Source organism: Melanerpes formicivorus, unplaced genomic scaffold (genome assembly GCF_026170545.1).
Source record: "Melanerpes formicivorus ecotype bairdi unplaced genomic scaffold, bMelFor1.0.p_v2 SCAF_2167, whole genome shotgun sequence".
NCBI lineage: Eukaryota > Metazoa > Chordata > Aves > Piciformes > Picidae > Melanerpes > Melanerpes formicivorus.
Window position 1 is genome coordinate 19,994 of NW_027144518.1, and position 16,356 is coordinate 36,349.

The 16,356-nt window shown below is 54.4% G+C and overlaps 1 protein-coding gene across 2 annotated transcripts in view; it reads right to left on the reverse strand.

Moving 5' to 3' along the window:
- The window catches only part of LOC137461434 (activating signal cointegrator 1 complex subunit 2-like), a 31,067-nt gene extending 15,431 nt beyond the window's left edge, over nucleotides 1-15,636 (reverse strand). For both annotated transcript variants that reach the window (XM_068171173.1, XM_068171172.1), the window contains exons 1-9: nucleotides 15,488-15,636; nucleotides 14,281-14,439; nucleotides 13,261-13,431; nucleotides 10,391-10,520; nucleotides 7,739-7,806; nucleotides 6,024-6,134; nucleotides 4,957-5,069; nucleotides 2,782-2,856; nucleotides 1,720-1,827 (exon numbers count right to left, since the gene is read on the reverse strand). In XM_068171173.1, coding sequence (XP_068027274.1) covers nucleotides 1,720-1,827; nucleotides 2,782-2,856; nucleotides 4,957-5,069; nucleotides 6,024-6,134; nucleotides 7,739-7,806; nucleotides 10,391-10,520; nucleotides 13,261-13,431; nucleotides 14,281-14,439; nucleotides 15,488-15,568 — 1,016 coding nt within the window. In that variant the 5' untranslated portion in view covers nucleotides 15,569-15,636. The remainder of the gene's footprint in view (nucleotides 1-1,719; nucleotides 1,828-2,781; nucleotides 2,857-4,956; nucleotides 5,070-6,023; nucleotides 6,135-7,738; nucleotides 7,807-10,390; nucleotides 10,521-13,260; nucleotides 13,432-14,280; nucleotides 14,440-15,487) is intronic.
- Between the last annotated feature and the right edge of the window lie 720 nt (nucleotides 15,637-16,356).

The window sequence follows — 16,356 nt, forward strand, 5'->3', positions numbered from 1 at the left end:
ATGAGGCATTAGGAGGAAGTTCTTCCCCATGAGGGTGGTGAGGCACTGGAACAGGCTGCCCAGAGTTGTGGAGGCTCCATGCCTGGAAGTGCTGGAAGGGCTTTATGCAAGGAGGAGTAGCTGTTTGTGACAGGAGGGGTGGAACTGGATGACCTTAAGGTCCCTTCCAAGCCAAACCATCCTGGGATTCTCTGAATTACAAGGTTTACAAATCAGAGTCTGGTGCCTCAGCCCTGCACTAAGGATTACACTTATTGAGGGTGTGTGGTGCTTTCCTAACTGCACTTATTATAGGTGTTGGGATCACACCAGGGAGTATGTGCTCAGCTAGGCAAGAACACACTCAGCCAGCTCCTGCTGCAGCCTCTCTGACCCTAAACCTCCCTTTGCTGCTGCACTGAGCCTCTCTGCAGCACACAGTGCTAAGAGAGAGGCCTTTCTCTGGAAGCTAACCACATCAGCTCAACAGCAGCCTCACCTCTCAAGCTGAGGAGCAGTTTCTGGAGCAGTTCCTTTACTGCCTCTGGAGCAGGAGTTGTCCCTAGCACTATGGAATGTGAACAGGTTACACCCTGGTGGCTACCCAAAGGCAGCACTCCAGCAAGCAAGGGTAAGGCAAGGCTGCTCTCATCCCATCAGGGACTGGATTTGCAGCAGACAGAATGGGTGACAGAGTCCAGGTCACAGAGGAGGTTAAGGAAGCAAATCCAAGTGTTTCACAAGGAAATACACTTCAGTATCTGAAGGGAACCTCCAGGAAGGCTGGGGAGGGCTGTTCAGAAGGGCCTGTGGTGACAGGAGGAGGGGCAATGGTTTGAAAGTGGAGCAAGGCAAATTTAGGTTGCACATCAGGAGGAAGTTTTGCACAATGAGGGTGGTGACACACTGGAGCAAGCTGCCCAGGGATGTGGTGGAGGCCCTGTCCCTGAAGACTTTCAAGATCAGCCTTGATGTGGCCCTGGGCAGCCTGCTCCAGTTGGAGGCATCCCTCATGACTGCAGGGGGGGTTGGGCAAGATGACTTTTGAGGTGTCCCTCCCAACCCAATGCAATCTGTGAAGCTGTGAACTCCACCACCAAACACTCCTCATCTTCCTGGACAGCTCTCCTGGTATCCAACCAGGGAAAACACTGAAGCAGAAGGAGAGCTGCAGGGACCAGCAAGCTACAAACCCTGCAACAAGCACAGGCAAGGAGAGACCAGCCCCAAGGAGGATCAGCCTGGTGAGCAGAGTCTGGGTCCCTGGCTCTGTCCCCAGCAGGGAGTCATCTCACTTCTACTAATTCTACTGATACCTGCCTCCAGTTTGAGATTACTCCCAGAGCCAGCAAGTTCCACACTAGGATAGGTAGAGGCAGACACAAACCAGTTGGTTTCTGTGGCCTATACACCACTGCATCATTGCACTGGGGTGGCTCTGTCAAGCTGGCCACACACAGCACTGGAACTTGCAACTCAGCCATACATTGAGGTCAGAAAGCTCACTGCACTGAAGCCTCCTCCCACTCTAGTGGAGTCCACACCACAGCAGTTCTGGATCATGTAGCTTCACCTGGGACACTCCTTCTGTGCAGGACTACAGACCTCTGAACTGAGCCAAGGTCTCTGGCTACAACCCCAAAAGAATCAGCAATATCTGTTCATTTTCCCCAAGGAAACAAACTGCCCCCAAAGGCAATCAAATGACTGCTTGGTCCCCCACAGCCCAAGGACCAATACCTGCTTTCCAAGATGGGCTGCAGACACACTTGGTTTATTAGGATGTGGAAAGCTTCTATCATCTTCTTCCTGGAATGTGAAATCCTCCTCCACAAATCAGCAAAACCACTTCAGAGACAGCAAAAGAACACATGGCTGATGTCAGCACAGGAACTCTGAATCCTTGACACACTTCTGCTCAAGACTCTGTACCAGGCATTGGTGAGGCCACACCTGGAATACTGGGGTCAGGCTTGAGCCTCTCACTCCAAGGACATTTTGGTGCTGGAGTGGGTCCAGAAAAGGGCAACAAAGCTGGAGAAGGGTCTGGAGACCAGGGCTGGTGAGGAGCAGCTGAGGGAACTGGGGGTGTTTAGCCTGGAGAAAAGGAGGCTGAGGGGACACCTTCTGGCTCTCTACAACTCCCTGCAAGGAGGCTGGAGCCAGGTGGGGCTTGGTCTCTTCTCCCAAGGAACAAATGACAAAAGGAAATGGCCTCAGGGGAAATTTAGGTTGGCCATTACAAGAAACTACTTCACTGTAAGGGTTCTCCAAGACTGGAAGAGGCTTCCCAGGGAGAGGGTTGAATCCCCATCCCTGGAGGTGTTTATAAGGGGCAGCAATGTGGTGCTGAGGGCCAGGGGTGAGCTTGGCAGAGTTAGAGAATGGTTGGGATCTTTTCCAACCAAAACTGTTCTATGATTCTGTGAGAAATTCATGCTCTGAAGGTTGGCCTCAGTCACCAAGTGTCCCCAGGGTCAGACAGATGACCTCTCAGCTGCAGCAGCAGAGCCTGTGCTCTCAGATGGGAGCAGTGTGTGCACAGGGGCAGCGCTCTGCCCGCGTCGCTGCGCTTTGGGTGCACCTCCCATCAAGCTGCCTCTTGGGCAGCAGAGACAGACATCAGTCACCCCACTGCCCAGGGGAGCCTGGGGGTGAGCAAAGCCAGCTCTTCAGAGGGCTTTGAAGCAGATAAAAACAAAAGGCTAGACTCCACAGAGAGCAGCATGAGGTGAACTGGTAACTAAGCCCTGGGAGAGCCTCGCTGAAGGGAGCAGAGCAGGGCTGGGCAGACACTCTCACCTCTCATCCTCATAATGCCTCTTCTTAATTGCAGCTTCCAGCTCAGGAATTGCCACATCATAAAACGAAGCTAACCTGTAAGAAAAAGCAAAAATAGGGCAACAAAGCCAGGCAGTGTCAGCTGAGGTGTCAGCAATCATGTGCTGCAGCACAAACCAAAGGGCTCATTTCACTGGCCTCCCATCCTGGGTTTTGGTCCCTGCAACACAAGCAAGCAGTGCCAGGATGAGGGGCAAGGGATTGGAGCTTCAAGAGGGCAGCCTGAGAGTGGAGATTAGGAAGAAATTCTCTCCTGTGAGGGTGGGGAGACACTGGCACAGGTTGCCCAGGGAGGCTGTGGGTGTCCCCTCCCCTGGAGGTGTTCAGGGCCAGGCTGGATGAGGCCTGGAGCAATGTAGGCCAGTGGGAGGTGTCCCTGCCCATGGCAGGGGGTTGGAACTGGATGAGCTTTAAGGTCCCTTCCAACCCAAACCATTCTAAGGATCTATGAAGCTATGAAGTAAGTGATAGGCAAAGAGCAGCTCTCTAAGGAGCACATCAAGGTGTCTTTGAAGATGCAGGCAAAGAAATGCAGTTGAAGAGCATCATGCTGCTGAACTGAAGAACAACCTCCCAGCTAAGAGCCATCCCAAGCACAGATCTGCTGTCTGCAAGGAGCTGACCTGCTCAGGGCTGTCCCAAACCACTCCTCTCTCACCCTAAAACCCTCATGATGGCTCTGCCTTGCTGTATGCTAACAGCTGGCTGTGAAACAGGAGGATTTGCAATGGAGTCTTACTGATCTTGCTGTTCAGCTCTGCTCTAGGTGGGCACTTAGCTGAGGGTACCCAGGATGCAGAAAGCCTCAGGGGATGTTTGAGTACAATGGGGCAGGGAGGAAACACAGAATCCAATCATCAAGGTTGGGAAAGACCTTTAAGATCATGGAGTCCAACCTTAACCCAGCTACCATGATCACTAAACTATAGCCTGAGCACCACACTGACAGCTTCTTGAACACCTCCAGGGATGGTGACTCCTCCAGTCCTGGGCAGAGCAAGCTGGGAAAGTGCCACTCACGGATCTGCAGCCTCCATGGGAACACTCTCTGCTGTCTGGTCCTTGAGACCATCCTGACTCACCACTGCTGTGATCCAGAGCTGGCCAGGGAATGAGCTGTCAGCCCAGCTGTGACAGTGCTGGCTCCTCACCTCTCCCAGGCACTCAGCTTTTGCCAGCCTCAACACTCTCTAGCACAAAACTTGGGCATAACATCAAACCAAACCATTCCCTTTCAGATCTGGATGGACCAACACTCTCAGATACTCTGTTCCCCTTGCTTTGGGTCATAGAGCAGGAAGCTTGCTGCCCACCCTTTGGCTACTGATAAGCACTGATATTGATAAAGCCCTCACTACAAGAAGGACATTGAAGGGCTGGAGCAGGACCAGAGAGGGGCAACAGAGCTGGTGGGGGCTTTGGAGTGTGGTCTTGTGGGGAGCTGCTGAGGGAACTGGGGTTGTTTGGCCTGGAGATGGGGAGGCTGAGGGGAGACTTTCTCACTCTATACAGCTCCCTGAGGGGAGGTTGGGGCTGGGTGGGACTTGGTCTCTTCTCCCAGGGGGCAGGCAAGTTGCAGCATGGGAGGTTTAGGTTGGACATGAGGAACAATTTCTCCTCCAACATGGTTGTCAAGGCCTGGAACAGGCTGCCCAAGGCAGCCTGGTGGTGGAGCTCCCATCCCTGGAGGGGTTTCAAAGCCCTGTGGATGTGGTGCTGAGGGACATGGTTTGGTGGTGACCTGGTGGTGACCTGGTGGTCTTGGCTTAATGGTTGGACCCAATGATCTTAGAGGTCTTTTCCAACCCAAATGATTCTGTGAAGCTCTTTCTTCTCACAGCTCTTTTCTGCACATCCTCCTGCACCCCTTCCAAAGCACAGCCAGGACTCTTGAGGTGAGTTTGAAACAATGGGTGGGTGGCTGCCTGCCTCTAGGATCACTCACAGGTAATGATGAAGGTGAAGACACAACCGGCAAGCTCTACACCTCCCTACATCATTAGTCTCTCTTCCTGTCAGTCTAAGCCTAGCAGTCTCTAGTTGCAATGATTCTGACTGCTCTTAATGGTGCAGGGCCTGGGCCAGGACACAGCAGCACCTCCTCAGGACAAGCTGTGCCTGCAGCCCCAGGGGTACCTGGAGCAGAAGTCGTGCCTCTGGAAGGTCTGGCACGCCGGCGGGAAGACGTCGAGGAAGGCCCAGAGCGTGGTGCAGGTGTCACACAGGTACAGCACAATGTCCTTCAGCTCCTGGGAGGGCAAAGCCAGCCAGCCTGCTCAGTAACTCACCACCAGGGACAAGCTGTGCCTGGCTGCACAAGGAACAAATCTGCTACCCACCAAAGAGTCACCCAAGAGGGGTCAGGCTGGGAGGGGCCTCAGAGAGCCTCTTAAGGGCACGAAGCACTGCCAGGGCAGCTGCAGCAGCTCCCCCACACCAGCTGTGTGTCTGCACAAGGCCACAACCCCTGAGAGGGGCTTGTCTGCACAAATCCCACCCTCCCTTCATGAACTGCCATTAAACAAGCAGTCCTGCAGGAGAAAGAATCAACCCTGAGCACTGCCAGGGCTCTGTAAGCCACACTCTGGCCTTACAAGAGGTGAGCTTCTCCATGCTGATCAGTATCCAAAGGGCAGGGGGCAAGGGCATGGGGCCAGGTTCTTCTCAGTGGTGCCCAGGGACAGCACAAGGGGTGGTGGGCACAAACTGGAACCCAGGAGGGTCCATCTGAACAGGAGGGGAAATGTCTTTGTTGTGAGGGTGCTGTAGCCCTGGAGCAGGCTGCCCAGAGAGGTTGTGGAGTCTCAAGAGCTTCCAACCCCCCCTGGCCACTGTGCTGCTGGGCAAGCTGCTGTGGGTGCCCTGCTGGAGCAGGGGGGGTGGGCTGGACGATCTCCAGAGCTCCCTTCCCAACCCCACCATGCTGGGATGTAGTAACTGCCCAAGTGGTTAAGTGAAACACAAGGAGGCAGGCTCAGGAAGAGCCCAGGACACACTGCCTGTGGCTGCCCCACAGCACAGCCAGCTCCTGCTGGAGCAGCTTTATCATCAGTCAGATGACAAGCAGGGAAACAATGACATGGAACCAGGTGCCACAGCAGCCACCAGCATTTGGGAACAGAATGACCCTCTGCAGCCTTACTGCTCCACACTGCCCAGGCTGCAGGACAGCAAAGAGTGAGGTGCAAGAGCAGCAGTCCCACCTGGAGGGGCATGTTCCCTGGGGTCACATTCACTTTTTCTTCCAGCTTCTGGGGCTCAGCAGAGGCTCCTTCACACTGCAAACCACACTTGTGCAGGATATTGTTGAACACCTACAGCAAGGGAACAGGGTTAAGAGGCAGGAGAGAGCAGCAGGACATGCTTCCTGCTGTGAGCACTCACTGCTGTGATCACAGGAGCAATGGAACTGCCTCCACACAGCAAGGGGCTGTGCAAGATGAAAGCTGCAGCAGACCCTGGCAGGAAGGACCATGCTGCACTGCTCAGCCTCCATGCAGCCTGCAAGGCATTTCAGGGCAGCTGCACAAGGCTGTGGTGCTGAGACAGGGATTGCAGAGGCCTGGAGCACCTCTGCCATGGGGACAGGCTGGGAGAGCTGGGGTTGTTCAGCCTGGAGAAGAGAAGGCTCCAGGCAGACCTTAGAGCTGCATTTCAGTATCTGAAGGGGACCTCCAGGCAGGCTGGGGAGGGACTGTGGGAATAGGCTCAGGGGCAATGGTTTGAAACTGGAGAAGGGCAGAGTTAGGTTGGGCATCAGGAGGAAGTTGTGCACAGTGAGGCTGGGGAGACACTGGGACAGGTGGCCCAGGGATGTAGCTGAGGCTCCAAGAACAAACTTGATGTGGCCCTGAGCAAGCTGCTGCAGTTGGAGCTGTCCCTGCTGCCTGCAGGGGATTGGACAAGATGACCTTTGGGTCCCTTCCAACCCAGTGCAATCTGTGATTCTGTGCATCCAGACCCTGAGGTGTGTGGGGAAATGGCCAGCAAGGCCAACACTGGGAGGCCACCTGAGATCCATGTCTGCAAGGGAGCAGGGGGACAAATGGGAGGTCAGCAGCACCTCCTGCTGAAGATCTAGTCCCAGTGCCTTCTGCCCTCTCCTCTGAGGAGAGCAGACAGACTTGGTGGTTCTGTACAAACAAAGGATCTGAAGAGAAGCTGAGAGAGTTAGGCTCTGGCTTGCCAACAGCCTTTGGTGTGGAACCCAGCTCAATCAGCTCTCCTACACCTGCACTTTGCCAAAGCCTCCCCCTGGGCATACATGGGTGGGAGGCTACAAGCACTGAAGCTTCACAGGTTCACAGAAAGGGCTGGGTTGGAAGGGACCTCAAGGACCATCTCGTTGTAAAGCCTCCACAGCTTCTCTGGGCAGCCTGTGCCAGGGCCTCACCACCCCCATGGCAAAGAATTTCTTCCTAATGCCTCTTCTGAATGCAGCCTCTTCCAGTGTGGAGCCATGGCCCCTTGTCCTGGCACTAGGTGTCTTTGTACCAAGTCCTTCTCCAGCTCTCCTCTAGGTCTTCCTTTGCTCCTGAGAGCCCACAACGTGCACTAACACAAAGCTCTTCTACTATGGCAAGGCTCAGCTACTTCCCAGGGTCTCTCCTTTGCTCAGTTTCAGTCTCTCCCTTGCTTGAGGTGGGGGTGACACAAAGCACAGTTTCTGAGCTGCCTAATGAAAATTCCTGGAGATAAACTGCAGAGAGGGGCAGGAGCTGAAGGCAACAGCAAATAGTCAGCACTAGCTCCAGATAAAGGTTCAGAGCCTGCCTGAGCCACATGAGCATGAACCAGACAAAAGCAAGCAAGAGCAAACACCCTCTGCTTGCCTGTGGCCACACTTGGTCCCTTCTACCCTCTGAGCTGTGCCACACTTTGAGCTGGAACCTGGGCCCTGCCAAGCAGGAAGCAGTACCTGGAGGACAGTGGGCAGAGTTTCATCGAGGTCACTGAAGTAACTTGGCTGCTGGGTGAAGATATTTCCTGGGAAGAGAAGGAGAAGAAGGAGCCCATTTCACTCACTCCCACCAGTGAACTTGCAGCAGGAGCAGCATTTGTGTTCTCACTGCCACCCCTGCCCCTCCAGACACAGCTCATCACCACTCAGGACACAGGCAGAGGGCCCACCCCTACCCAGCCAGCCTGTCAACTCATCAGTGCAACCAGAGAAGTGGTAATGAGAACATGCTCAGCAGAGCAGAGCCAAGGAGGAGTTGGATGATTCATGCCCCAGAGGCTGAATCAATGAATAATGCAAATACTACCACTAAACACTGCTTTATGTGACAACTGGAGCTGACTCTTAATTACTGATAACAGTTCAGCACAGGCAGGGAAAGCTTCTGCAGGACATTTCTTAGAGGTAATGAGGCTTTAGTAATACCTGCTATTATATTGCTTGGACTTCATTATCTCTACAGAATACCCCACTGAGCACTGGCACACCATCAATCCTCAGCAAGCAGGCTCAGAGCCTGCCTGTCCTCCTGGGAATGACTGCTCACCTGGGGAAAATGGGAAGCTCTCCAGTGAGGACAGAGCATGGGTAAGAGTTACGAGACAGCCTTCAAATTCCTTCATCCCCTCAGAGAACAGCTCTGAGGCCCCCAGCACAAGAGAGGCATGGGCCTGCTGGAGTGGCTCCAGAGGGGGCACCTCTCCTGTGAAGGCAGGCTGGGAGAGCTGGGGCTGCTCAGCCTGGAGAAGAGAAGGCTCCAGAGGGAGACCTTAGAGCTGCATCTCAGTATCTACAGGGGAGCTCCAGGCAGGCTGGGGAGGGACTGCTCAGAAGGGGCTGTGGGGAGGGGACAAGGAGCAGTGGTTTGGAACGGGAGCAGGGCAGATTGAGGCTGGACATCAGGAGGAAGTTCTGCACACTGAGGCTGGGGAGACACTGGAGCAGGATGCCCAGGGCTGTTGTTGAGGCCCCATCCCTGGAGACATCCAAGATTAGACTTGATGTGGCCCTGAGCAAGCTGCTGTAGTTGGAGGTGTCCCTGCTGCCTGCAGGGGGGTTGGACAAGATGACCTTTGAGGGTCCCTTCCAACTCAGTGCAATCTGTGAATCTGTGAACCCAAAGTTAATCAATGAATCACCCCCCAGAACTGCCCAGGCCATGACTGTCACAACAGAAGGCAAATAATCAGGTGAGCAAAGCCCTGGCTGGGTGTGTGGAGCATTACTGTGCTGCCCTCCAGAGCCTCTGCACCATCCCACTGAGCCCCCACACACCTAGGCCACCTTCAGAGTACTTTGCAGACCCTAGGTAATCTAAACTTCAGAGCTGCACCTCTGGGGCTGGACAGGTGAACTTAGAGTGGAAGTTCCTGAGAAAGGATAAAGGGGTTCAAAAATGCAAAGGTTCCTCTAAGCTTTTGTGGTCTGGAAACTGGGCTGCATCACAAGGTCTCAAACACTTCCCATGTCAGTCAGCCTGGCAAGGAGGCACAAGTAACTACCAGAGAGAGGTGCAAGGTTCAGTGCATGAACCCCAGACAAAGGGGGTTAGACTTGAGGAAGAGCAGGTCACTTCAGCCAAGGTTAAGTACTCTTCCAGCTGTGCTCAGGGGGATGGGAAAGATCAGAGGTGGGTCCCTGGTGAGGAGCACACAGGAGCAATGCAAACACTGAACCCATTGCCCTGATTCATTACACAGGTTCTAGCAGCCAAGGCTGAGCTGCTCCTTAGTATGCACTTGCCCTGAGACTGACTGTCCAGAGCCAGGGAAGTGAAGGGACAAGGACAGCTTGAGCTGTGCTCTGAGCTGCTCTGTGGTTTGCAGGCACTGTATAAATCAATGTCTGCACTGAAATGTCAAGTTCTCCCTCTTCCCAGACCACTGATTACCTCACCTGGCACATTTCACTTGGCTCCCAACTCTGGGCAAAGCAGCACTCAAATGAGCAGTTGGACTCTGCCCCATGCTCTAAGCCTCCTCCCTCCCTGCCTGCCCAGGAGTGGAGTTGTTTGCCCCTTCCCACCTCCACCAGGATTTTCCAGAGCCTCCATGGTCCTCATACAGTGGCTGAGAAGAAATATGTAACTGGCTCAGGAAACAACTGCTGAGGTGTAACTGTGCCTTGGCTCACGCCTCACACCACCAGCCCAGCTCAGGACAGCTAAGCTGACAGAAATGAAGGGGCCAAGGGAAAAAACAGGGGGCCAAGGATACAAAAAGGGGGGCCAGGGAAAAAAAGGGAGCCAAGGATATAAAAAGGGGGCCAAGGATGAAAAAAGGGGGCCAAGGATGAAAAACGGGGGGACCAGGGAAAAAAAGGGGGTCAAGGATAAAAAACAGGGGCCAAGGATAAAAAAAGGGAGCCAAGGATACAAAAAGGGGGGCCAGGGAAAAAAAGGGAGCCAAGGATACAAGAAGGGGGCCCAGGATATAAAAAAGGGTCCAAGGAAAAGTAACCTGAGCCAGATACTGATTCAGAAACTGCAGATTCTAGTTGCTAGTGAAGAATTCACTTTCAGAGCAGTCACACTGCCATAAAATCTCAGCTGTCACTAGACAAGCAGACAAAAGCCTAAATGCAGCAAGGTGTTCCTGGGTTTTAACTAACCTATCATCTTCTGGAGCAGGGGAGCATTGCCCTTCCCAAAGAGCACACAGAGGTCCAGGATCTTGGGGATGTCAAACAGGAAGTTGTTGTAAATGATTTCTCCAAAGACAGAGGGAGTGATAAAGTGATCCTGCAAAGAAAGAGAGAGGGATTCAAAGGCTACTCCAGATCTTGCTCTGCCAGAACTCCAGCATAGCAATGACACTAACTACAACTGCAATGAGCTTGAGGAGGGCAGCTTTAGACAGGAGACTGGGAAGAAATTCTTAGCAGTAAGGGTGGTGAGACACTGGAACAGCTTGCCCTGAGATGTGGTGGAGGCCTCACCCCTGGAGACATTCAAGGTCAGACTTGATGGGGCTCTGGAGCAACCAGGTCTTGCTGGAGCCCATAGAATTGTTTTGGTTCATGTCCCTGCTGGCTGCAGAGGGGTACACAGCAGAGGGGTCACACAGGCTGACCTTCCAGGGTCCCCTCCCACCCAATGCACTCCATGATTTTATGAGACCTGCAGACACATCTCCCCAAGGTGGGTTAAGCATTTTGTGCCACAGAAGGCAGCAACTCTGCTCACACTTCTTCTGCAGAGCCCTACAGCCCCACATTCCCAGCTGCTTGTCACTGCCATCAGCTGTGCAGGTCACAGCATTCACCCCCCAGCCTTGCACTGCTCACAGGGTCAGGCTGCACCAGCAGGGGAACCAACCCACCTAGAAGGGCAAAGACAAAGCTCCCTACAGGTCACTCTGCTCCCAGGCTGGCTCAAGACATGGCCAAGTGACCAGCTGAGCAGACACAGGAGTGCCTCAGCCCAGAGGCAGGGATGAGCAGCCAGGCACAGGAACAGCTTGACTGGCTCTGACACTGAGAGGATCCCATGAAATCACAGCCTGAGGGCACTGGTACCCAGGCAGAGCAGAATCAAGGCACTGAAGATGACTGCATCAGTGACCAGCAGGCAGAGATCCCAGGGACTGAGGGGGCTGGAAGCCCAATGCTGTGGAGTCAGGCTGAGAGAGCTGGGCTTGTTCAGCCTGGAGAAGAGAAGGCTCCAGGGAGACCTTCTGTGGCCTTGCAGTACAGAGAGGTGGGGCCAGACTCTTGAGCAGGGTATGCTGTGACAGGACAAGGGGTGATGGTTTGAAACCAAAGCAGGAAGATTTAATCTGGAGGGAAGGAAAAGCTGTTTGACACTGAGGGTGCTGAGACCCCAGCCCAGGCTGCCCAGTGAGGTGGGAGATGCCCCACCCCTGGAACTATTGAAGGTCAGGTTGTCTGGGGCCCTGAGCAAGCTGCTCTAGTTGCAGATGTCCCTGCTGACTGCAGGGGGGTTGGACTGGATGGCCCTGAGAGGTCCCTGCCAACCCAAACCAGCCTGTGGCTCTCTGAGCTGCAGCTCTGTGCCCTGACTACTACAACACTCTGTCAACCCCCCTGAGTCATAACACTGAAGGAATCTCTTCTAGAGGTCTAGATGACAAAGATTCCATCAGCTCTGACACTGGGAAACAAACAAGCTCAAAGGTGATTTGGGATTTTCAGAAGCCAGACCTGCCCATGACAGCAAATGTTTTCACTCCCAGTGAAAGGCAGCACACACATCTCCCTGCTGGAGCAGAGGGCCAGGGCTTTATGCTGCCCAGGCTCAGCTTCTAGAACTCCTGCTGCCTGCCTGCCTGCCAACAGCCTATTCATTCTCTTCAAGTTACTCAACTATAAAATGGGTTTGAATGCTTGTCTGCCCCACTGGAGTGGTTAAGATTTAATCAGATCCTGGAATGAAAGACACCATAGAGGTGTCTGAGTACTGCTGCTGAAGCAGTGCCAGCTCCAGGCTCCAGCATTCCTTCTACCTGTTCCTGCCCCAGTCCTCCACCTCCCACTCCCAAGGTCCTGAATGACAGCATTGTGGCAATGGAGAGACTCAATACACCACTGAATAACACAGCAGGGACCAAGGAGAGTAGCAGGGGAGCAATTGCCAGCACAGCAGGCGCCTCCCCCATCCTGCCCAAAGGCCTCATCCTGCCCAAAGGGCTGGTGAAAATTCCAGGGCTGCTGCTGGGAGCTGCACTCCCACAGTGAGGGCTTGGCTTTCAATTAGGCTGCCAAGAAAACAGCCATTTGGAGCCAGGTCGTTGTGTGCCCAGAACCTGGGGCAAGTTCAAGGAGAGCCAAGTGTTAGCACAGATCACTGCATGGCACAGAGGAAGAGGCACTGAGGGAGCCAATGCTCAGCTGCTGGCAGCCTGAAGAATCCTGGAACAGCTTAGGTTGGAAGGGACCTCAGAGATCATCTCCTCAAAGCTGCCTGCCATGGGCAGGGACTTGTCTCTCCTGGACTTGGGTGCCCAAGGCCTCATCCAGCCTGGCCTTCAGCACCTCCAGGGAGGGAACATCTACAGCCTCTCTGGGCAGCCCATTCCAGACTCTCACCACCCTTGTACTGAAGAACTTCTTCCTCAGCTCCAGTCTGACCCTGCTCTCCCTCAGCTTCCAACCCTTCCCCCTTGGCCTGGCTCTACACACCCTTAGAGGAGTCCCTCTGCAGCCTTCCTCTGGCCATGCAGCTGTACACAAGCCAGCTGGCTCTGTCCTCTCTCCCAGCCACTATCACACCATCACACATGGCTAACCTGCCATTATTTAGCTGGCTGCCTGGATCTCCTGCCTACAAAATCACTGCATAGCTCAGATAGTGGAGCTCTGAGTGGTTCTCATTATCTGCACATGGACAAACAGGTTGATAAACATGCCCTGGGAGAGGAAGGCAGCTGGGCACAGCAGCAGGACACATGATTAGCCTCCCCAGTTGCCTATACCCCTAAGAAACACAGCCTGGAGCAGCTGCCAGGCAGGGCAGTGCTTACCTTGGACTCCTTGTGCGTGGCCATCCTGAGGAAGGTCAGGAAGACACTGCGGTGGAGGCAGCTCTGCATCTCCTCCACCTCGGGCTGCCAGCCCAGGGAGGCATCGAACTTGCGTGGGGCATGGCACAGGTAGGAGTCCAGGCACTTCTGCAGTGTCTCATCAAATATGACCTGGCACAAGGGAAGGGCAGGAAGGGAATGTCACACCTGCCCAGAGGCACCTGAGGGCAGCCCAGGGGAATCTCAGTCCAGCAATTCTAAACTTCCAAGAGGGCTAAAAGGATTCCCCTGCTTCAGACAGCAATGGTTTGGATGAAGGGAGGGAGGGCACCCTCAGCAAGGTCCCAGGTGACACTAAATGGAGTGGCAGCATTGAGCTGCTGGAGGGCAGGAAGGATCTGCAAAGGGACCTGGCTGGGTTGGATGGATGGGCTGGGGTCAGTGGGCTCAAAAGGCCAAGAGCTGGCTCCTGCACTTGGGTCACAATAACCCCAAGCAACACTCCAGCCTTGGGGCAGAGTGGCTGGAAAGCAGCTCACTGGAAGAGGAGCTGGGGGTGCTGGTGGAGGGCTGAAGGTGAGCCAGGCTGCGCCCAGGCAGCTGAGAGGGCCAATGGCAGCCTGGCCTGGATCAGTCACGGTGTGGTCAGGAGCAGGGAAGTGATGGTGCCCTGCAGTGGGCACAGCCTGAGCACTGGGCTCAGTTCTGGGCACCACAGCACAGGAAAGGCATTGAGGGGCTGGAGGGTGTCCAGAGGAGAGCAACAAGGCTGGGGAGGGGTTTGAAGGCCATCACATGAGCAGTGTCTGAGGGAGCTGGGGGTGTTTAGTCTGGAGAAGAGGAGGCAGGCTGAGGGGAGGCCTCATTGCTGACTACAGCTCCCTGAAAGGAGGCTGGGGTCAGGCAGGCCTTGGTCTCCCAAGCAGCCAGAGACAGAATGAGAGGATCTCAAGCTGGTGGCTCCACCAAGCACCTAGATTGTTTCTGCCTTTTCTTCCAGAGCCATGAAACAATTGTTACCTGGCACCAGAACTTCTCATGAGGCAAAGCCAGAAGCCAGCTGAGGTCGTCTGCAATGAATTTTGCTCGCTCCAGGAACTCTTCCACCAAAGCAGGCTCTCTGCTGGCAGGGGGTGGTCTGTACAGCACAAAAGAGCGATCTGCTTTGATTGCTGGGTGCTGCAGAAAGCCAAAACACTGTCTTAAAACGACAGAGCAGGTGACAGGAACTCCCAGTTGCTATTTGCTCTGCTCACTGCGTGCTAGGAAGCCAACACAAACCCACACTAGCACAATCTGACATTCAGCTCCCTGGAAGCTTCCCATTTTCTGACCTTTCAAGGCAGCAGAGCAGTGGGTTTGTATCTTTATTTACCAGCAAGCTTTTCAGACCTTCATAATTTGGTAGATGTTGTTCCTTGCACTCTCTTAACCAAAAGACTTGCAAAGCAGTCCTCCCACACCTCCCAGACAAACAGCAACAGCTTCATGTCATGCTTCTGAAGCATGGCCTGCCCTCCCTCTTCCCCCTCTCAAGTGGCTCTTGCACAACATTGCACTAAGTCAAACCACCATGGCCACCAAAGACAGAGATGAGACATTTCAGTGCCCTTCCCAAGGCTTGCTGGGCAAATGCTTTGCCCAAATGCTCCCAGTCTACAGTGAGAATCCTGTGAAGGAGCCCATGGGTCTGCATGCCCAGGGCAAACCTCCTCCTGAGCCAGTGGCAGTCACAGAATCCCAGCATGCTGGGGACTGGAAGGACACCTGAAAAGCATCCAGCCCAGCCCCCCTGCTCCAGCAGGGCACCCACAGCAGCCTGCCCAGCAGCACAGTGCCCAGGGGGCTTTGGAAGCTCTCCAGGGAAGGAGACTCCACAACCTCTCTGGGCAGCCTGCTCCAGGCCTCCAGCAGCCTCACACCAAACAAGTTTCTCCTCATCTTCAGACAGAACCTCCTGGGTTCCAGTTTGTGCCCAGTGCCTCTGCCCTGTTCCCTGGGCACCACTGAGAGGAGTCTGGCCCCATCCTCTTGCCCCCTGCCCTTTAGCTATTGATCAGCACTGAGAAGATCCCCAATGCACTGAAACACAAAGCAAGTGCCTTTGGCAGGCAAGCCAATCACAGTTCATCATAACCTGGACCAAGGGACACCTCAGCCCAGGCCTCAAGGGAAGACAGTTAGCTCTGAAAGGTCTTGTTTGGCTTTCAGGAAAAACACAGCTCACCAGTGCTGGCAAAGTCCTCAGCTTCCCAGTCCTGGGATCTCTCTCTGTCAGCTGCAGCTCATCCAGGGGCAGTGCTGGCATCCTGCTGGCTCCCTCCTGTCTTCAGCACCCACAAACACAAAAGCAGCACAGGACACATTTCACAAGGTCAGTCAACCAAAACCAGACCTAAAGAGGCTCCAGCCTCCCTGCCACACACACAGCAGCTGGAAGGACACTTCTGCAAAGCTATTTATGCACCACCCAAACACCAAAACTCAAGGGAATCCCCAGAGCCAGCTGCACAGGAGAAACCTGCAGCATGGTCCTGTGCCTTCATCCCTGCTCCTCAGGGTGCCTTAAGTGCAGCCAGCAGCTAAGCCCCACACAGCCACTTGCTCACTGCCCACCCACAGTGGGATGGGGAGAGAATGGGAGGAAAGAGTCAAAACACATGGCTTGAGATGAAGGCACTTCAACAGAGGGGAAAAGAGAGAAAATCAGTAAGAGAATCCTAGAGTGGCTCAGGTTGGAAAAGACCTGAGAGATCATCTCCTCCAACCCCCCTGCCAGGGCCAGGGACACCTCTCAGCCAGACTTGGTTGCCTAAGGCCTCATCCAACCTGGCCTTGTACACCTCCAGGGAGGGGACATCCACAGCCTCTCTGGGCAACCCCTTCCAGAGTCTCACCACCCTCAGACTGAAGAACTTCTTCCTCAGCTCCAGTCTGACCCTGCTCTCCCTCAGCTTCCAACCCTTCCCCCTTGGCCTGGCTCTAGACACCCTTAGGAGAAGTCCCTCTGCAGCCTTCCTTGCAGGATCCCTCTGGCATTGGAAGGCAGCTCTCAGGTCCCCCTGGGCTCTTCTCCAGACTGAGCAGCCCCAGCTC